The sequence below is a fragment of the Dasypus novemcinctus genome, chromosome 31 (assembly GCF_030445035.2).
Source record: "Dasypus novemcinctus isolate mDasNov1 chromosome 31, mDasNov1.1.hap2, whole genome shotgun sequence".
NCBI lineage: Eukaryota > Metazoa > Chordata > Mammalia > Cingulata > Dasypodidae > Dasypus > Dasypus novemcinctus.
Window position 1 is genome coordinate 23,772,480 of NC_080703.1, and position 23,279 is coordinate 23,795,758.

The 23,279-nt window shown below is 37.2% G+C and overlaps 1 protein-coding gene across 50 annotated transcripts in view; it reads left to right on the forward strand.

Annotated features, from left to right (window-relative positions):
* The window catches only part of CLASP2 (cytoplasmic linker associated protein 2), a 256,293-nt gene that overhangs the window by 138,582 nt on the left and 94,432 nt on the right, over positions 1 to 23,279 (forward strand). For all 50 annotated transcript variants that reach the window (XM_058290827.2, XM_058290835.1, XM_058290826.1 and 47 more), the window contains 6 exons: positions 10,498 to 10,568; positions 13,418 to 13,477; positions 14,233 to 14,310; positions 14,922 to 15,089; positions 17,750 to 17,805; positions 18,561 to 18,734. In XM_058290827.2, coding sequence (XP_058146810.1) covers positions 10,498 to 10,568; positions 13,418 to 13,477; positions 14,233 to 14,310; positions 14,922 to 15,089; positions 17,750 to 17,805; positions 18,561 to 18,734 — 607 coding nt within the window. The remainder of the gene's footprint in view (positions 1 to 10,497; positions 10,569 to 13,417; positions 13,478 to 14,232; positions 14,311 to 14,921; positions 15,090 to 17,749; positions 17,806 to 18,560; positions 18,735 to 23,279) is intronic.

Sequence of the window (23,279 nt, forward strand, 5' to 3'; positions counted from 1 at the left end):
GGGTCTAATTTTTTTAATCTACTTTATCTGGAAAATTCAGATTCCAATTTTCAGTTTCATTTTCCTAGTGCTTGTTGTTTTATGTACTTTATTCATGGTGAAATGTTTTTACTATTAGCATCTTAAAATGGTATTTTTTCTTGTTTTTTGTTCATTGTGCTTTCTCCTTATCTGTTTATTAATTTCTGTTCTTCCTTTTTGTAATTTAGAACTTATTGTCAATGTTAAGAATAAAACCTTAGCTTTACTCCCCCACCATAAAAAATAAACAATTTATCTTGCTTGTAACAATTTTTTCCTTAACCATTGCATTAAATTTAACAAGTCATTTCATTTTCGTCAATTGAAATGAACTGTAGTTTTTTACTGCTTTTATTCTTGGCCAGTATTTATTGGTATATACTCCATTACCATTTTTTATTGAGTTCTGGGTTATTTTTTTTCTTAAAATTAGAGAAACTGTAGGTTGACAGAAAAATAATGCAAAATAAAAATGCAAAGTTACTATATAGGCACCTGTTTTTAAATACCTTGCATTGATGTGTTACTGTTTTAGTTTCCCAGACTGCTTAAGTAAATGCTGTGAAATGGGTCAGTTTAAACAGTGGGGATTTATTCACTCACAAATAGGAGACCAGTTAAATGTCCAAATTAAGGCCTCAAGGTGCTGCTTTCTCCCCAGACTGGGGCATTCTGGGGCTGGCTGCCAGTGATCTTCATTCCTCTCTCCCATGGCAAGACACACGGCAGCATCCCGGGCTCTTCCTCCTCTTCCTGGTTACGACCTTCCAGTTTCTTGCTTCCTTTGGCTTTCTCTCTCCTCGCTCAATTTCATTCCGTTATAAAGGACTCCATAATAGGATTAAGACTCATCCTGAGGGGGACACGCCTTAACTGAAGAAATGCCATTAAAAGGTCCTACGTAAAAGGGTTTAAACCCACAGGAACATTTTAAATTTAAGGAGGTGTTTTTCTGGCACCCATACAGATTCTATACTTAACTTTCTGAAGAACCACCAAACTGTCTTCCACAAAGGCTGCACCATTTTACATCACCACCAACAGTGAATAATGAGTGGTCCTATTTCTCTGCATCCTCTCAGCACTTGGAATTTTTTTTTTTTGTTTTTACTTGTAGCCATTCTAATTGGTGTGAAATGCTATCTCATTGTGGTTTTATTTTGCAATTCACTAATGGCTAATGGTGTGGAACATCTTTTCATGTGCTTTATGGCCATTTGTATATCTTCTTTGGAGAAATGTCTGTTCAAGGCTTTTGCCCATATTTTTTAAAAATTGGGTTTTTTTTATTGTCGAGTGTTAGGATTTCTTTATATATTCTCAATATCAAAATCTTATGGGAAGGGAAGCAGACTTGGCCCAGTGGTTAGTGCATCTGTCTACCACATGGGAGGTCCGCGGTTCAAACCCCGGGCCTCCTTGACCCGTGTGGAGCTGGCCCATGCGCAGTGCTGATGGGCGCAAGGAGTGCCGTGCCACGCAGGGGTGTCCCCCGTGTAGGGGAGCCCCATGCGCAAGGAGTGTACCCCATAAAGAGAGCCGCCCAGTGCGAAAGAAAGTGCAACCTGCCCAGGAATGGCACCGCACACACGGAGAGCTGACACAACAAGATGACGCAACAAAAAGAAACACAGCTTTCCACGCTGCTGACAACAACAGAAGCAGACAAAGAAGAACATGCAGCAAATAGACACAGAAAACAGACAACTGGGGCGGGGGGGGGCTGGCGAGAAACAAAACAAAACCTTATAGGGTTAGGGAATGGGTGTAGCTAAGTAGTTTGAGTACTTGCTTCCCATTTACAATGTCCTGAGTTCAATCCCTGGTACCTCCTAAAAACAATAGCAAACATAGTTCTTTGGGAGTAGGTAACTCAATAGGTGAACCCCTGCCTCCCATGTACAAGATCCCAGGTTCAATCCTGGGTACCTCCTTAAAAAAGCATAAAAAACAACCCCCACCCCCCAAAAAAACCTTATGAAGTTGAGGAGGTATTTGGTTTCCAAATATTTTCTCCCATTATGTGGATTGTCTTTTTCCTTTTGTGATAAAGGCCTTTGATGCATACAAGTTTATGCATAGGTCCCATTTACCTATTTTTGTTTTGTTGTAATCTCAAAGAAGCCATTGCCTTTTAAAAGGTACTGAAGAGGCTTCCCTATGATTTTTTTTGAAATCATAGTTTGATAGTTTTGTCTCTCATATTTAGGTCTCTGATTCATTTTGTTTTGTTTATTCTTGTTTCATTTGTGGGTTTTTTTTTTGTTTGTTTTTTTCTGATTCATTTTGAATTGATTTTTTTATATGGTGCAGGTATGGGATCCCCTTCATTCTTTTGCATATTGATATCTAGGACCATTTGTTGTAGAGACTGTTTTTTCCCAATTGAGTGGACTTGGCACTCTTGTCAACTAATCATTGTCCACAGATATGAGGGTTGGTTTCTGAGCTCTTAACCAGATTCCATAGTCTCTGTCAGTGCTTGTGCCACTATCATGCTGTTTTGATTACTATAGCTTGGTAATAAGTTTTAAGATGGGGAAATGTAAGTCTTCAAACTTCATTCTTTTCCAGAATATCTTTGACTATTTGGGGTCCCTTACCATTCCATATAAATTTGATGATTGGCTTTTCCATTTCTCCAAATAAGGTTGTTAGGATTTTGATTGGAATTGTATTGAATCTATAAATCAGTTCAGGTAGAAGTGACATCTTAATAATATTTAGTCTTCTAATCCATGAACATGAAAGGTCCTTACATTTATTTAGGTCTTCTTTGATTTTTTTTTAGTATTGTTTTGTAGTTTTCTGTGTACAAGTCCTTTACATCTTTGGTTGGATTTATTCCTAGATATTTGATTCTTGTTGCTATTGTGAATGGAATTTTTTCTTCATTTCTTCTGATTGTGCATTGCCTGTGATAGAAACACTGTTGATTTTGGAATGTTGATCTTGTACCCCACCTCTTTGCTGAAGGCATTTATTAGCTGTAGAAGCTTTGTTATGGATTTTTCAGGATTTTTTAAAATGTAGAACCATGTCATCTGCAAACAAGGCAAGTTTCACTTCTTATTTTCTACTTTATATGTATTTTATGTCTTTTTCTTGCATAAATGCTCTGGCAAGAATTTCAGTTGCAATATTGAATAACAGTGGTAACATGGGGCATCCTTGTCTTGTTCCTGATGTTAGGGGTAAAGTCTTTCACCGTTCAGTATGGTTGCCTGTGACTTTTTCATATATACCCTTAATCATGCTGATGAAGTTTCCTTCTATTCTTAGTTCCCTAAGTGATTTTTTAAAATATTTTTTTTCTTTATTTTCAAATGAGCTTTAGATTACAAAGCTGTTACATTGTAAATATACAGGATTCCCATATACCCTCCCCCCACCCCTCCCACACTTTCCTCCATTAACATCTTTCATTCGTCTGGTATATTTGTTAGAATTGATGAACACATATTAAAGCATTGCTACTGACCATGGCCTATAATTTATAGTTTACATTATGTTATATACTTTACACGGCACAATTTTATGTGTTTTCACAAAATTCATAATGACCTGTATCCATCATTACAATGTCATGCAGAACGATTCCAATGTCTCAAAAATGCCCCAAATTATACCTGTTTTTCCTTCTCCCTCCCCTCAGAGCCTCTGGTAACCACTGTCTTTATATCAATCTTAAGAGTATTTCCATTACTAGAATAATAATGTCTGCTTTAGTCCATAGTTGCATTCCCCCATTATATTTGTCCGTTTCTCTATCTTGAGGATTTGGGAATGGTGATGTCCACTCTACTTCCAATTGAGAGGGGCTTAGATCCCATGGGACAGATGGATGGAACTGTTTTGCAAGCATTAAAGATGCTCCCTGTTTCTTGGGTTGCGCATTGTCCATCATCATTTTGTTGCTTGTCATGGTAAGTCTGGTGAACTGAAGAGTGGGTGTTGGCTGCAACTCCGCTGGTATTCAGGGCTCATCTAGCATATAACAGCCAGAAAATTTAAATTTCTGAGACATGTTTAGTGGGTATAGTGCTAATTATAGGTTCACATAAATCAATGGAAGAACCAAGTGTAGGAAAATTATAAATGAGTCTAACTCAGATATACTGGGCAGATGGGTTATATTTTCCCAGGTAAGTCCCACTAATGAGATACTGTTTCCTGGGGCTGTCTGCCCTGCCTATAGTGTCTAGATGTCCCTAGAGCTCCTGGGAGCACTCCTATTTGACACACTGTTTTCCTAAGTGATTAAAAAAAATTTTTTTTAAAGATACTTAGTTACATGAATGTCACATAAAAAATATAGGGGATTCCCATATGCCCTACTCCCCACACCTCCCACATTTTCCCACATTAACAACGTCCTTCATTAGTGAAGTATATTCATTGCAATTGATGAACACATTTTGGAGCATTGCCACTAAGCGTGGAACAAAGCTTACATTATAGTTTACACTCTCTCCCATCCACTTCTCTAGGTTATGGCAAGATATATAATGGCCTGCGTCTGTTGTTGAAATGTCATTCAGGACAATTCTTAAGTCCCCTCTCCCTTCCCTCATAACATCCAGTGGCCACTGCCTCCACATAGATGATATAATTTCTTCCATTGCTAGAATCACAATAAGTCTATAGTAGAATACCAATAAGTCTACTTTACTCCATAGTTCATTTCCCAATCCTGAGGATTCTTGGATGGTGATTCCACTCTACCTCTAACTGATAGGGGCTGCAATCCCATGGGACCGATGGATGGATGCTTTCAGTTGTAGACTCTCTCAGTTCCTTCGTATGGTAGTTGTCCATCTTCACTTCCTGTTAGTTGTCCAATTACCTGGTGAGTAGGTATTTCAACTCTCTTGAGATTCAGGGCCCAGCTGGCATATGGAAAGCCCAGAGATTTAAGTCTCTTGGACTTTCACGTACCAACTCCAGTACTAATTATAGGTTCAAATAGAAGAACTGAGTCTAACTCTGTCACCCTGGGGAGCATAAATTCCAAAGTAGGGCCCACTGGCAAGGCACCAAACTCCTGAGCTACCTGCTCTGACTATAGTGTCTGGATGTCTCCGTAGCCCTCCGGATCCCTTTTATTTAGGATAGTATCTCCTTTGGCAGTCAAAGAGATCCTGCTGAGACACGCATAAGCATAACCTCTGGAATGACCTCCCAAGTCACTTTGAAGTCTCTTAGCTATGTAAACCCATTTGTCTTTACCTTTTCCCCCTTTGGTCAAGGTCTTTTTCCCGTTGCATTGTTAGTTGGTGCACGGTGGTAATCCCTAGTGGTAATCCCTAGGTGCCGGGAAGGTTCATCCCCAGGGGTCATGTCCCATGCTGGGGGGAAGGTAGCTGAGTTCGGCTTAGGGAGAGGCCACATTTGAACAAAAAGGAGGCTCCCAGGAGGCATTCTTAGGCCCCCTATAATACTAGGCTAAGTTTCCATTTCAAGAGTAAAGGTTCATAAGCACAGTGATCAATATCAAGGGCCCATCATGAACCCTTGATGGTCCTTTCTTGGACCATCCTCCTTCATTAGTCACTGCCCTTGTACTGGGGGGATTCTTGCTGATCCTTTAGCGAATGTGGCAGAGCTCCCCAGGATGGGAATTTGATATCCTTCAGTTATTATGCGAATCTCCATCCACCATGACAATGCTCCATTTATATGCTTTATGTGTATGCTGAGGTAAGCTTCCTCCATAACTGACACCCTGTGCCAGTGATCCACCCCTGGCACAGTTGTAACCCTCCTGTGATCCAAAATTTCTTCAAAAATGAAGCCAATAAAATAGCCAAATACAATTAATAAGAAAATAAATAATGGTAATTTTAAAAATAAATAAAATACAAAAAAATTTTAAAAATAAAAAATTTTTAAAAATTAAAACTTGGGATAATAAAAAATAATGAAAAAATATTAAAAAATTGTTTTCGACATTTTGCCTTTCTTTGTGTAAGATCTGTTGTCCTGTATGTACAGTGGCATTTTCTTCCATTTATTACCTCTGTGTCTTACGTTTTTCATTTCTCAAAAAAGTTTTAGGTTACAGAAAAGTCGCATGCCAAATACAGTGGAGGGGCATGACAGTGGTGTAATGATATTGTTGGCTTGGGTGGTACTGATTTGTCAGGGGGCGGGGTAGGGAGGGTGTGTTGGACTGTTCATGGAAGTGGGGGGAGGGGTGGGGGAGGAAGCAGGTGAACACTGGAGATTAGGGGGTATGTGGTTGAAACTGCAATGCTGGGAATGCTCTTTGGGCAATATGGCAAGTAAGGTTGCAGGTTTGGGGTGTTGGATGTGGGGGCATTCAGGACAGGGTGCCCCTGGGGCAGGCTTCTAGGGAGTGTGTGAGTGTTCATCTTGCCATAGTGTGTTGTAACAGTGGGTGGAGACCCACATAATGAGTGGAAAGTTGGTGGACTCCCATCCTGAGGAGGCCTGCTCTCTTCTTAAATAGAGGGGCAGGAGTCTCTCCAGAGCATAAGCAGTGCCTAATAGGGGAGGACAGACCAGTGTGTCTTAAGGGAGCTCTGTCTGGTGTAAAGGACACTAGACAGTGGATCAAAGTGGCATAAAGAAATAAGTATCTCCAATAAAGGTAATCATAAGGGTAATTATAAATGTGAGGACTATTCAGTTATACTTTTTTGTATATAACTCTGCTTCTTACTTCTTACAGGTGTTAAAAAGCAAATGAACAAAAAATAAATCTATGGTTTTGGACATACTACATACAAAAATATAAACTGTAACAAATACAAAATAAAGGCAGGGAGAAAGTGGTCTAGGAATAGTGTATGTGAATGCTACAGAAATTGGTATCAAATAAAATGTGACTATTATAGATTTAGAATAATAAATTTTAACCTCATGGTAACTAAAAAGAAAATGAAAAATACATTCAGAAAGAAATGAAATGGATTCAAAATGGCACAACACAGAAATTCTAATAAAAATGAAAGTAGGCATTAATGGAAAAATTGAGGGTCAAATAAGTATAAGACAAACAAAAAAAGCAAAATGCAGAAGAAAATCCTGCATTATCAGTAGTTACTTTAAATGTAAATGAATTTAACCATCCAGTCAAATGACAGATATTTTGAGATTGGATAAGAAGGGATGAGCCAACTATATGCTGTTTATAAGAGACTCACCTTATATACATACACAAGTAAGTTGAAAGTGAAAGGGTGGGAAAAAAATGTCATGCAAAGAGTAATGAAGAGAGCTGGAATAGCTAAACTAATATCAGATGAAACAGACTTTGAGTAATAAACTTATGAGGGACATGAAGAACACCACACTGATAAAGGGTCAATTCAACAGGAAGACATAATTATAAACCACATGCACCAAATGGCAAAGCACCAAAATATATGAAGCAAATACTGACAGATGTGAAGTGAGAAACAGATAGTTCTACATTAATAGTAGATTAATATACCACTCAGTAACGGATAGACAGTGTATAATTCTGCACGTCTGGGTTTACAAAGAACTGAAGCTCTAAATACTTACATGAAAATAAGGAAAGATCTCAAATCAGACACCTAACCTTGTAATTGGAAAAAGAAGAACAAACAACGCCAAAGTCAGCAGGGGAAGAAAATAACAAAGATTAGAATAGAGATAAAATAAAGAATGAAAAAGTAATAGAATCAAATAAACCAAAACTTGGTTCTTTGAAGAGATCAATAAAATTGATTATTCTTCACCGAGATGGACAAAGAAAAAGTGAGAGATGGACACATATAATAAAAATCGGAAACAAAAAGGGGGACCTTACTACTGGTACAATAAAATAAAAAGGGACAATAAAAGAGTACTATACACTTTATGCCAACAAATTAAATAACTTAGAGAAAGCGGACAAATTTCAAGAAACACACGAACTACCTACACTGTCACAAGAAAACTAGAAGACCTCAACAAACCAAGAACTAGTAAAGAGATTGAATCAGTAATTAAAACTGATTTCACAGGGGTAATTCTATCAATCATTCCAAGAAGAATTAACAGCAATCCTGCTCAAAGTCTTCCAAGAGATCGAAGAGGAGAGTACATTCCTTAACTTACTCTAAAGGCCAACATCATCCTCACCTCATATCAAAAGATAGCACAAGAAAAGAGAATTACGAACATCCGTTAAGAGCATAAATGCAAAAATCCTCAATAAAATACTAGCCACCCCAAAGCAACAGCACATTAAAAGAATTAAACACAGTGATCAGGTTTTAGGTTACAGTACTAATTATAGGTTCAAATAGAAGAACTGAGTCTGCCTTACAGCTTTCAGAACACTCTCCTTGTCCTTGGCATTGGACAGTTTGACTACTATGTGTCTGGGCATGGTTCTCTTTGAGTTTCTCCTGTTTCTTGTTGTTGACCTTCTTGAATGTGCATATTCTTGTCTTTTGTTAATTTTGGGAATCTTTGCCATTATTTCTTTGAGTATTTTTCTCCTTTCTCTCCTTCTACTTCTGGGACTCCCATAATGTATATTTTAGTACCCTTGATGGTGTTCTACAGGACTTTCATGCTCTGTCCTTCTTTTTTATTCTTTGTTCTTTTGACTCGTCATCCAAGTTCATTTCAGTTGTCTTATCTTTGAGATCAATGATTCTTTTTCTGCCAGCTCCAATTTACTGTTGAAACCCTCTAGGGAATTTTTCACTTCAGTTATTGTGGTCTTCAAATCCAGTATTTCTTTTTGGTTCCTATTGAGAATATCATTGTTCATTTATTGTTTTCTTCACATACTTTCTTCTTTCTTTGTGTTTTCCTTTATCTTCTTGAACATATTGAGGATCTTTTTTTAAAAGTCTGTCTAGTATTTCTCAAGTCTGGTCCTCTTTCTTGATCATAGTCATGTTCTTTTGGATAGACCATCCTTTACTATTTGTCTTTTAATCTTTTGTTGTTCACTGTTGATTTTAATATTTTAAAAAGCTAACTCTGTGATTTAGTCCATGAGCTGTCTTTTCCTTGAGTTTTCTGTCTAGCCTGTGATATGATAGAGATTTCTGTGAGTGCCAGGAGCTGATCAAAAACAACACACCAACACAAAAAGCACTTTGTACAGTCTTTAAAAATTTGCTCTGCTTAGGCTCCTGATTTCCTTCAGATCTTAGACCTCTTAACAAGATCAGCCTGAGGCAGTGCAAAGTGCAGGGTTCTTTCTGTCTAATCTGAGCCTGTGTAGAGCCCTAGAGCCTGTTTCTTTTCCTGGGCTTGTGCTTTATGTTATCTTTAGGGATTCTCATTTTATATGATTTAGAATACTCCTTTTCCTTCACCCTCTCCTCAGTGCTTTTTTTTTAATGACTTAATGCAGGTAGTCTTTTATCCCAGGCCACTTCAACATAATTGTTTCTTACACTGTGTTAACTGTGTAAACTGTTAATCTGCCTTCAGGACAAATCTTAGAAGTAGAAGCCTGAGAAACATTTTCAGTGTTCAGTGTTTCAGGCTTCCACTGGATAGATTGGCACTGACCTCCAAACTCCCCAGTATGTGCATATGAGTTATTCTCCTTCCTTTGGGCTATAGACTGACAATGAGATGGTAGAGTGGCTCCATGCCACATTGGGGAATTGGTAGGGGGAAATCTGTAAGGTTAGTTGGAACCTCTATGGATTTCGAAGCTGCGTTTTCTTGATTTCGCACTTGTGCAGTTATTGCAGCCTTTTTACTGTTTGCCATAGTTTTGACGAAAGTTCCTCTCTTTAAAAGTCTTCTGCTGCTTTTGCCCAAGTGGTGTTGGAACAGTGCTGCCCTCAGAGCCAGCCCACAGCAGTCTGAAGTAGCTGATCAAAAACAGTGATCAGTGATCAAACCACACACCCCTGGAGTTTGGAGAACTAGGCCTTTATTTACCCAGTCTGGTACCAGCAAGCTGCACCAGGACCCAGGGCTGCAGTCCCCGCCGCTGCCTGCCCTGCGGCTCAGTATCCACTGCAGGGAGAATCAAATTCACTGGTATTTACCAAAATTTACCAGCCTCTTCCTCCCACTCTTTCCTGGATACTGTACAGTATTCTGCTAAACTCCTGAGTTTCAAAATAGTTGATTCAGATGGTTCCTGCCAATTCAATAGTTATTTTGTGGAGGGATTTTTTTTTAACTTTTTAAAAGCTTTGTAGGGAACATAAGAGAATATGAACAGTACATGCCATCCCTTCTCATTGCTCCCTCCCCCCAAAATACAGTCATAGTAGTTCTTTACAGATATACAGTCAGTGTTTTTCATATATACCAACTATTTCTATCCTCTTTAAACATTATCATCTTTAACACTATTTTAATTGGGGAAGACTTCAAAACTGGTTTCAGTTCCTCCAAAATACAATTTTATGATCTTTTCCTATTCTAACTTAACTAAGTACTTGAATATGAGGCAAATAGAAGGGACTATGTGAAATATACAGTATTTTTCAACCTTTTCTGAAATTTCTTTTTCAGCATACTCATGTACCCAGACTCATACCTTTAATAACAAGCAATTGCACATCAAAATCAGTTCCTGTGAGGAGGTAGGTTTTAAAAAATATATATTCTGTTTTTTTGTACTTTTCGTTTTTATTTTAAACATTTAATGTTGTATTACATTTGAATCTTAATCTGGTTCAAAAATTAGTTGTCATTAATTTCTTGCCTTCCATGAACCAGAATACAGTTCTTGATTTTATCTCATGTAAGGATAGAGATATGATGGGATTATGATCACCCACATTTCTCAGTTTTATCATATTAGGCTTTGGTTTCTTTGAATTGCTTTATTTCCTTGGTTTTTGGAGAGCATAGTCTGGAGTCAGGCCTCAGCTAGAGTCCCTGGCACTGCCATGGACTCACTGACTGTCCTACGTGGGAGAATTACTTAATGGCTCTGAATCTCAGTTTGTACATATGTTAATAAGGGTAGTGATATTGATTCCATAGAATTGTGATGCTTAAAAGAGATATCTGTTATTATAACTTGCCATAACAGTTGGAACAGAGTAAATAGTCATGTTGGGTTGTTCTCTCTCTCTTGCTCTCTCTTCTCTGTGATTTCTGTAATTTTTAGCATCACCTCCATCACCATCAATAAAAGCAAAAACAAGATTTATGTATATGATGTGTAACAAAATTATAAATAACTCTTTCCCCTTTTTTCATTTGATATTTAAATATTTTGAATGTTATGAAGAAACTGAATAAGACATCCTTCTACCTTTCAGTGGTTCAGAATTTTGACACCATATATTCAGTCTCCTACATCAGGGGTTGACAAACCATGACTTCCAGGTCAAATAAATCTGTGGAGTGGCCTGGTTTTGTCCAGTCCACAAGCTAAGAACGGCTTTTACATTTTTTAAAGGGGGTGAGGTTGGGGAGAAGACTATTAGATAGAGACTATAAATGGTTCACAATATCTAAATTATTTCCTTTCTGGCCCTTCACAGAACAGGTTTACCAGCCACTATACTACATCAAGGAAAATAGTAATTGGGGAACTATAAACTTGACAGAGAAGAAGTCAGAAATGCATCATAAGATTTCCTCGAAAATGGGGAGCGATTCAGTAACTCTAGGGGAGGTAAATTAAATAGGGTACAACCTAAGCAGAGATGTAAAACTTTTCTGCATATGGTGGAGCCATCATCTGGGGCACTGAGGCCAGAGCTCATGCTAAATGAAAGATTTGCTGTGAAATGAGGTTGATGGAGAGTAGATTGAGGTCAGAGTGAGGAGGACTTTCAATTTTATGCAGAGAAATTTTGACATTGTTCAGTAGATAGTGGGGAGTGTTTGACAGTTGTAGGTTTTTGGTCAGGAGATTATATCATCCAGGTTAGGTTTTTATTCTACTTAGGAAAAGTGATTTTAAAGGACCAATGGGAAGGGAAGCAGACTTGGCCCAATGGATAGGGCATCCGCCTACCACATGGGAGGTCTGCAGTTCAAACCCCGGGCCTCCTTGACCCATGTGGAACTGGCCCATGGCCAGTGCTGATGCGCGCAAGGAGTGCCCTGCCATGCAGGGGTGTCCCCAGCGTAGGGGAGCCCCACGCGCAAGGAGTGTGCCGCATAAGGAGAGCCGCCCAGCACGAAAGAAAGTGCAGCCTGCCCAGGAATGGCACCGCACCCACGGAGAGCTGACAAAGCAAGATGATGCAACAAATAGAAACACAGATTCCCGATAAGGGAATCTGATAAGGATAGAAGTGATCACAGAGGAACACACAGCGAATGGACACAGAGAGCAGACAACTGGCGGGAGTGGGGGCAGTAAGGGGAGAGAAATAAAAAACAAATCTTTTAAAAAAAAAAGACCAATGGGAAGTATTGATTCAATTAAGTAGAAATTGTTCTAACTTATGTAAGAAAGAAGCAAAGTCTGAAATATAGATGTATTTATGATAATTGAGCGAAGCAGATGATATAAAAAAATATTTCAGGGATAGAAATGAGACTTGACAATTGGATATGCATGAGGGAGGTAAGTGAGCTCTGGAGTCAGAATGCCAGGGTCAAGTGCCAGCTCCATCACTTTACTAATAACATGACCTTGGGCAGATTAACCTAATCTCCCTGTTTTTCATTTCCTAATCTATATAGTGTGGACTAAAATGATGAATTTGGCGAGATAATTTGTTCTTCTCTGTGTAGTGTCTGAGTTGACATGCACTGCCTATGTGGAGATGTCCATGAGTTAGCTGAAACTTTGACTTAACAGCCAAAGTGAAGAACCCATGTTGGAGATGTAGGATTAGACATGAGAAACATAGCTGATAGTCAGAGGTATGGATGATATTGTCCAAGTAAAGCTTATGAAAGAGAAGTGGGCTGAGATCAGCACCAACCAGATGAGCACTTGTTCCAGGGAGGTGGAGAGAAAATGTTAATAAAGGAAGAAAAACAGGACAGAGCTTTGTCATCAGATGCCAAGGAAGAAGAGGAGCTCAAGAATGAGACAGTTGAAGAAGTTGAGAGCTAGAAGACTTAGAAGAAAATGACAAATACTTGCTTAAAAAGTCATATACATATGTATTTGAGGAAATAAAATCTAGAGCAGAAGATCAGAATTTTCATGTCTTTCTTGGTCACCATTATCTTCAATGTCTAGGGCATAGTAGGTATTTAATAAGTGAAATTTGTTAAATACTATATTTGATGAACGTTTTAAGATAAAATTATGAGGAACTCTTAGGGTCTTTTTAACTATTTAGCATAGGAATAGTTGGAGCCTTAAAATAAGGAGATAATTGAAAGTTAAGATAGCTAAATGTTTTTCTTTAACTTATACTTTAATTCAGGGGGCCAAAGTACAGTAAAATTATAGAAGAAAGCAGTGTATTTATCAATACAACGTTTAGTTATGATCTAACTTATTTTTCAGGCGTTCATTTGAATTTTTAGATTTGCTGTTGCAAGAGTGGCAGACTCATTCATTGGAAAGGTATGCAGTCCTTCTTCCTTCATCCTTCAGCCCCTCCCTCCATTGTCACCAGTTCTTTAGAAGTTGATGGCATTGGTTTTCTATTATTTCTTATTTTGCTTTAAAGGCTGTTTTTATTGATTTTCCTTCAGAGCTTTTCTTCTTTGTGTGATGGGTGATAGTCTCTTTAGTAGAATGGGATATGTGCGAACACTCCAGGTTGACCTGCACAGAAATTTAAAAATGGATATCTAATCACCTGATGGATTTCCTTAGGTACAATTCATCAAGTAATGAATGCTTTAAGATAGTAAAAAAGAACTTCCTTTCAGAGGAGAGAATTGTTGGAAAATATTTCCATACCATCTCCCACGTGTCACTGAGTCAGATATATACTGAGCAATGGCTAATGTACCTCTGAGATGAATGAGAAGAAAATATGGATAGCTGGTAACTGGCTGTTTGCATGGCTGTGTTTTTCATTAGTGCAAGTTTGAAACTTGGGAAGTATTTGCATTTTCATTGACTATAATGTTGCTTTCCATTTTCTTGGAAATTGTCTTTATTCATATATTACCCTGTTTACTACCCATTTTTGAAAAATAGAATTTGTTGTTTAATGTAGGTATGATGTAATTCCTAATTTTCTGTAAGTACTTTGGCAGATATTTTACCTCCCCTACCTCTCTGTGACTGATGTCTAATATATAAACAGTATTATTTGTGGCAAAATACACAGCTTTACACATGAATCGAAATATGTGTGTATTTTATAGACATGCAGCCGTCTTGGTTGAAACTATTAAGAAGGGAATTCATGATGCTGATGCTGAGGCCAGAGTGGAGGCAAGAAAGTAAGTCTATGGTATATTTTTTGTGACGGTTTATATACTTCGGTCCCTTCTCTGAAGGAATTATATTGGGAGCATGAAATATCAGAGGTGTCCCAAATATTCTACTTGACTAACTCTTTAATAAAATTTAAGATTGATGTTTTCTCCGTTGAATCTGTAACATCAGCCTACTTCAAATTGTCATTTGTGTAGTCATTCGTATTCCTTTTCTTCATAACCTGTTTGTTTCACTATCATTTATTGACCATGTGTTGCATATCTGACACTATGTGAGGCACTTGGTATATGTTATTTTCTAATCCTTAAAATGATCCTGCAAATTTTGTGTTTAAGGTAACACCATAAACGGCAATTGAGGTTTGGAATTTTTTGTGGTTTACCCAAAGCACATATATCCTAAGCAGCACAGCCACATTTTGGACCAAGGTCTGCTTTCTTCAAAAGCCTGCCATCTGAAACTTGCTAATTTTAGAAAATGTTCACATGATGCTCAGTGAATGTATTAAAAACTTGTGGGTTTATCTTCCTCCTTCTTGAATGTACACATTTTACTGTTAATATCTAATTATGTAGAACTATTACATTATGTGCTTTTCTTTTTTGTTTTCCAGAACATATATGGGCCTTAGAAACCACTTTCCTGGTGAAGCTGAGATATTGTATAATTCCCTTGAGCCATCTTATCAGAAGAGTCTTCAAACATACTTAAAGAATTCTGGCAGTATAGCATCTCTTCCTCAATCAGACAGGTCCTCATCTAGTTCACAAGAAAGTCTCAAGTAAGGTTCATATAAATGATAATTACTGATCTCTTCCTCTTCACCTCCTCCCCAAAGTTCCTGAAATTGGATGGTTGAATATCTGCTGGCTTTCACCTAAAGCTTGAAAGAATGTTGCCTTGACTATACTTGTTTCTTTGATCTCTTAGCTCACAATTTGGGTCACATTCTAGTATAGCTTCGTCTCCTTGAGTAAAGAGTTTAGTGATTCATACGTTGTTTCTGTATGTTCATGTCTGGGAAAAAGAATGGGACTCGCTGATTTATATCCTTTTTCTTTTTATTAGAGAAGTTATGGGTTACAGGATAATCATGTCTAAAAGTCAGGATTCCCATATACTACTTTGTACACTTTTTGAAATATCCCCAAAATAGTAGATATAGTAAGTATTCTATTTCTAGAACATAGTGAAAGGAAGAATTGTAATAAGCGATTCAGAAGTCATCTTCTGAGTTCTTACTCAGCGTTCTGTGGCAGTAAAAACTCCACTGCTTTCCTTCCTTACCTCTTCCCTCAAGAGCTCTTATTCATTTCTCTGTAACTCCATTCTCATCATAATGATAGGGTCCTCAAATCCTTGCTGCTTTGGCCACCCTTATCCTATGTTTTCTGTCTCTATGAAATTACCAAAAACTGTTGGCTTCTCTGCTTCCTAGCAGTGACCCACTGTCTATCTTCTTGGCCTCTTGCCCTGTGCTGAGTGTTTACAGATTTCTCCAACAAAGAGCAGTTCTCAGAATGTTCCTTTGAGATCTGGACCCTCACGAAGATTGCTCATTGCCTTGGTAGCTCTCTCATACGGGGCTGAGACTATGGGGAGGCAAGTGAGGCACCTAGGCCATGGGATTTAAGGAGGCATTCACTCTCAAAGTCCTGCAAGAACTGTTATTCTGAAACAATCATATACATTTGTGTGTGTGTGTGTATATATATATACACATTCACACACATGTACATAAATATACATAATATGTGTTTGTGTATTAAAATATTTTATACTCATTTTTATTTAAAAAATCATACCTGAATCAAATTAAGCTTCTAGATGTAGTACCAGTTTACAGGAAATATAGGGAAAAGGGGAAAATATTATATGATATCATGGGAATGCAAAAGGCAAGATCCACAGTGTAAAATTAAATTGGATAAACAACCTGGATTCTTCAGCACATAAGGTGGGGGGAAAATGAGAAAGTGGAACTCAAAGAAAAGAGACTTCAAGAGTATATTAACCTCTTGCATGAACCTTGTTTGATATGAGCAAACTAATTGTAAAAAGAAAAAATTGAGATAATTGGGATATTTGAACATTGGCTGTATATTTAATGGTATCCATGATTTATTGTTAGATTTTTAGGAGTGATAATGGTATATTTTTAGGATACATACTAAAATATTATGAATAAAGTAAAAATACTATGGCCAGAATTTTCATTAAAATAATTGGAGCAAAAGGGAGTGTGTGTGTGGAAGGGTGTATGTGTCTGTATCTGAAGAGATGTTGAAACAAAATTGACGATACGTTGATAAGTATTTATAGGTAAATAGGGTTTCATTGAACCAAACTCTATACTTTTGTGTATGTTGAAAATTTCCATTTAAGTTTAATAAAGAAAGAACTATAATAAAACTATACATCTCTTGACCTGGAATTTCCACAATGAGACATATAACCTATTCTTAACTGTACTCTAAAGATATATGCATAAGAATATTTCATTTTTTTTAACAGCAAATGCTAGAAACTACATACATTACCATCCAAAGGGAATTGTTTAAAATATGGTGCTATCAGAAAAAGAAAAATGTCATCATTAAAATAGAAGTAAATTTATTGCATGGAGTAAATATGTATAAAGACCTACCATTTATGTAAAAATGGGGGAGTGCATACATTCGTACACCGACATATAAGCAGTGAGTGTTTCTGGAGGGATATATTATACCAGAGATTGATGAGAGTGGATGCCTTTGTAGGGGTATCCTACACGAAAGGAGACTTGATTTTTTTCATGTTTTTCCTATCGTGCTGTTTTTGTTTCTCCTCAAGTACTTGTGATACTTTCTTTTTTTAACATAAAAAAGAAAGAACAGCATGTATGACCTTATAAACATTATGCTGAGTGAAATAAACGAGACACAAAAAGACAAATACTATACAAATCCACTCACAGGAAACCTACATAAATAAAAGAATTGCCAGTGCCCCAACTATTGGACTTAGATGACAGGGGCTTCAGTTTTGCCTAGTTCCCTATGTACTAATAATAACAATACCTCTCTCTCTTTCTGAGTAAAACATTTCAAAATACAAGTGGGTTCAGACTGCTTTTATTGAGTTCTCTGTGCTGAATATTGTGATACGTTCTGAGGACCAGAGTAAACAAAATCAACCTGTTCCCTGTCTCTGTAGAGCTTGCAGTCTTCATTCACTGCTACTTGTTTCATTTTTGTTTCATGGGTAATTGAGACACATTGATAATGTGGTGACATACATTTAATAACAACTATTCTAATGTGATTTGTAAAAGGAACGTTAAAATTAGAAGTACTTTTCAACTCCCCAAAATTCACTCAACTCAGTACTATTTCATTAATTGTTATTTAAAAAGTGGTAAACTAAGTCTTCTTACTAAAAGCATTTCTTCTTACTTCGCAGTCGCCCTTTTTCTTCTAAATGGTCTACAGCAAATCCATCAACTGTAGCTGGAAGAGGTAATTGTCTTTTTAAATAGTAAGAATCATAATATATTTTATCTCTAAGGCAGCAGCTTTTAAATTGTTTTGGTATGACCAACAGTTTAAAAATCATTTTACGTACACAGTACCTGTGTATGGAAATATAGTGTGTGTATGTACATTATAAACATACTATCTGTATCCTATTGATATATTTTTAAATGCTGGCCATAACCCATTCAATTGATTTCACAACTGATTGCTGGGTCATGACTGAGTTTATAAAACTCTTCATTTTTTAAATTAAAAAGTAAAGGCTAGAAATTTAGTCACTTAATTTGTACTGCCTAAGAGTACCAGAGCTTATGTTAAATCTGATTAGCTCTACTGCTGGTCTATTATTCCTTGCATTTTTCTAATAGTAGAAAATAATACTATCTAATTATTTTTGTACAGTGCTTCATTTTCATAAATCAATTATAAACATCATCTCTTCATCGCCAAAACATTCCTATAGATTTTGCAGTTAAAGTATACCATTTTTCCCATTTAATGGAAAGGGAAATGAGACAAAAATATTGAAACAATTACCTAAAAATACTTAGTTGTGCCAGGATTTGGAACAGAGGCATTCTGACTCTGTTCTTTCTAGTCATGTCCATTCTGCTACTGCCTCCTTGTTGACTATTTGTCAGCATGGATTAGCTCACTACGGTTTCTATTTTGTATAATTTTCATGCTATTTACACTGACTTAAATACTGTAGGTTACCTTTGTTTTGTCTTCCATAGTATCAGCAAGCAGCAGCAAAGCCAGTTCTCTTCCAGGAAGCCTGCAACGTTCACGAAGTGACATTGACGTGAACGCTGCTGCTGGGGCCAAGGCGCATCATGCTGCCGGGCAGTCGGTGAGAAGTGGGCGCCTAGGTGCCGGTGCCCTGAATCCAGGTTCCTATGCATCTCTAGGTGAGGCTGCCAGTTACGGGGAATTTCACAATGCTCTCTCTGGTCTCAGTGAAGATGGGGTGATTGCTTAGCCCTTTTCATTTCATTCTTGCTAGTTATGGTTATTCCACATGTTTTAAAATGATTCTCTACTGAAGATATAGTTCTGAGGTATCTGTGCTTCTTTTTTCTACTTTTCCCCTTATCCTCTTCATCATCACCATCACCATCACCTTCACCGAAGAAGTAGTTCTTGATTCCTTGATTTGCCTATAGAATTTTCACACATCTCTCCTCTTCTGCCAGTCACTGGTTGCTAAAGGAATTTGGGAAGGGCATCAGCTTTGTATCCAGCTTCTCTGTTCTCTTTCTCCTATTTCTATTCCCATACCCAGAAGTCAAAGCCTTCTGGAAGAATTGTAAAGTTCTTCTATGTCTAATCAAAGCTTAAACGTATATTCCAAAAGGTATTCAGAGTTTGGGTTTTTTTGTATGTATACATCTATCAACCTAAAAGTCTGAGGTTGGTTTTCCATGTTGTTTACCTCTGTTCATTACTTTCTGTTCATTATGTTCTTTCTCTTCTCTTGAAACTCTTCTTTTGACTGTGTGTCACTAAATACAGTACAAACTTGAATGGTGTGTCTTAAGATATATTAATAGTAAATAATTGTGAATCTTTGGTATAAAATACAAAGGTAAAATTCTTAATTATCCATACTATTATGTTCTTGGGAGAGTTAGCATGATCATATATTGCTCATATGCATTTTTGCTTGTGATTTTTGTCAAGTAAACATATGTATTAATATTTTATATCATTATGGTTTAATATATGAACAGGAAGCAGAGATTGTAACACAACTGCATCCTTTATTTGTTTTGCTGTTCTCATCCTTAAAATTTTACATGCCACCCTGGTTTTTTTTTTTCCTACATCCCTGCCTCCTCCTTCCTTTAAAACCTTTGAGGTTTTTATGGATTAGATATGAAAATTGAAGCATGCTTTATTTTAGCCAGGCATGTAAGATGAGCATAAGCTAAAAAATTGCTTTGTAGCAGATCTCTTTTGTTTCTGAAGTCATCAATATGTATTTGGTAGAGCCACCTCTCTTTCCTATTTTGTTGTATGCTTTTGGGTTTTCTAGGAAGTACAGTAACAAAATCACAGCATTTAATAGATCATTGAATTTTGGATTTTTGGATAAAGCCATCCAAAGAACCACTTTGAACCATTTGAATTGATAACTCTGGTTTGCATTTCTGTACCTATGTAAAATGTATAACATTTAGTAATAAACATTCTTTAATAAGAGATATTCTTAACTTTGAAGATACTCAAAAAATTAAAATTGTTGTGTTTAACCCTGAGATATCAAAACCCAAAAGCACATGTAAAGAAAACCCATTTCATTTATGAATACAGATACCAACATCCTAAAGAACAAAATGATAGCAGGCATAGTTCAGTAGTATGTCAAAATAATAATATTCAATGGGACAGTGTGGGTGGTTTGATATTGTAAGGCCATTAGTAACACTTTACTTGCCTGGCACATGCAGGAGGCAACAACTAAAGGATAATAAAGAAAAACCACATTATCATCTTACTAGAGACTTATAGTACAATGGTATATACCTCACACCATATACCAAAAACTAACTCAGAATGGGTCAGACCTAATATAAGAGCAGAAAATAATAAAACTCTTAGAAGAACATAGGTATAAATCTTCATGACCTTGGATTTGGCACCAAAAGCACAAGCAAACAAACTTGGCCCAGTGGTTAGGGCTTCCGTCCACCACATGGGAGGTCTGCGATTCAAACCCCAGGCCTCCTTGACCCGTGTGGAGCTGGCCCATGCGCAGTGCTGATGCGCGCAAGGAGTGCCCTACAACGCAGGGATGTACCCCGCGTAGGGAAGCCCCACACGCAAGGAGTGCGCCCTGTAAGGAGAGCTGCCCAGCGCAAAAGAAAGTGCCGCCTGCCCAGGAATGGTGCCGCACACACGGAGAACTGACACAAGATGACGCAACAAAAAGAAACAGATTCCTGTGCTGCTGACAACAACAGAAGCAGACAAAGAAGACGCAGCAAATAGACACAGAGAACAGACACCAGGGTGGTGGGGGGAAGGGGAGAGAAATAAATAAATAAATCTTTAAAAAAAAAAAAAAGATAAACTGGACTTCACCAAAATGAAAAAAATTTGTGCTTCAAAGGAGACCATCAAAGTGAAAAGAATCAGAAAAGGGGAGAGAATAGTTGCAAATCATGTATCTGATAAGGGGCTATATCTAGAATATATAAAGAACTCTTTGCAACTCAATGAAGAGGACGATAACCTATGTTAAGAAATGGGCAAAGGATTTGAGTAGACATTTCTCTAAGAAGAGATACAAAGTGCCAAAAAAGCCACTGGGCTGCATACTATAAAACTGGAAAAATAATAGAAATAAAACTTCTTCCTCCTCAGTCTTAAATTTTTTAATATCACTTTTATTACCAGAAAAATATGTATTTAAAGTGTTTTAATATGAACTAGAAAGCCAATTTGCAATAGTATTTTCTTTAATAAGAAAACCTATGACAGTGCTATGAGATTGACTTAATTTGTTTATTTATTTTGATTCTCCAGGATTTGAATTGTATTTGCTTTCCTCTTTATCTGGCCAAGTTTCACTCTCAAGAACAATTAGCTATTTAACTGTGGCTCCTTCTAGAGTGAAAGGGTGTTCTCTCTTACTCTTCAATATCTCTTACATGTACATGCATCTTTCTTGTGTGGTCTTATACACACGTGACCAGTGTATTCTGCTTTTTTCTACTTTGTGCCTTGCCAATCAAGTCTGAACTCTGTAGGTCAGAAAGAATACTCCATTCTAGTTCAGCAAACATTTATTGAGTATACCTAGTTTTTGCAAGTCACCTTCCATAGTTCTGGGAATCTATAGACTCCATATTCAAAGAGTCTTTCGGTATATTTGTTGGTTGCTAGGGAGGAATGAGAAGCTAAAAGTGGGTTGAATTTTATGTATTTTGAGCTTGTAGTGCCTGTGGGACATCATGGAGTGTTTAACAAGCATTTGGGATATAGTGATTGTATTAGGCAAGGTTTTCTAGGGAAATAGAACGAACAGGAGATATTTGGAAATATTATGAGATTTCATAAAATTGTCTCATGTGACTGTGGGGCTGCACAAGTCCAAATTCCACACAGCAAGCTGCAAGCTGGGAATTCCAATAAAGGTTTTTGATGTTTTCCCCAGAAGAAGCTAGCTGGCTGAAGTAAGATGAAAACTCTCTTGACTACCAAAACCATCACTCCTCCTTCTAAAGCCTTCAACTGATCGAATGAGACCTCCTGCATTGTTGAATGCAGTCTCCTCAGTTGATGTAGATGTAGTCAGCCGTAGATATAATCAACTTACTGATGATTTTAAGTCCACAAAATGTCTTTACTGTAACAATCAGGCTGGTGCTTCCTTAACCAAACCACTGGGCACCGTTACCTGGCCAGATTGACACATGAACTAAAAATTGAATTTGCTCTGAATTTTATTTAGTCTTGCATAGACTGATGATAAACCTCTAAATCGTGTCCAGCTAAAGTTTGTTGTTTTAATATTCTGGAAACAAAACTGACAAATTTGAAATAAGACCTTTAGTTTTGTCCATAGCTGATATAGTATGCAATTGTAACTGAACAAGCAGTCTTTAAAAGCTGCTTTGAACACAAACATGCTTGTAAAAAATAGGAATTGTTACTGTTTTTAAAACATTGAGCAAGTCTTCACATTCAACAGAGTTGCCCAATTGGTGTAGAATCTGATGTTTTGAGAAAGTTAGTTTTTTACCTTTGCTTTAGAAGGTAAGTTCCTTATGTGATTACTGTGTATATAGCTGTTTTGTAACATTCTTTATTTGGAAGTTTGAGGCTGTATTAGGTACCAGTGTCCTGCCAGTTTAAAGATACATTGTGAAACCAAACTTTGAGTGACTGTGCAATAATTTTTCCATGTTTTGTGAGAATCCCTGGGATTAAATTTTGGTTACAAATTGTTTAACTGGAAAACCTATTTTTCCTTGCAAAACTCAAAATCTGTGAGCTTGGTTCCAAGTGCAGTTAGAACATTCCTAGTGGAGTCTATACTTATATTTTCTTGTAAAGTGCTTATAATGCTAATAAAATATTAGCATCATTGTGTTTTAAAAAAAGGTTAAGGAACATTTCATTTTTTAAGATCAGAGATGTTAAATATGTTTTTATGCTAAGAAAAAGGAGTCCGTAGAGGAGGAAAAGTTGGAAGTGCAAGAATAAGAGGAGATAATTCATGCCCAAATTTCCTGCAGAAGGCATGAAGACTGGAATTCAGAGAGCGTAGCAAGGGAGTTAGCCTTGGATTTCAGCACCAGTTTCACTGAGGTAGAGGGAGTTAAATGAGGAAAGGGATAGATTCAAACATTTTTATTTTGTTGGGGTGGTGGCAGGAGGAAGACTGTGACTGAGAAAGTTGTTGTACCTTGACTGAGGTTTATTGCCACAAGTGGATGCACAGCTCA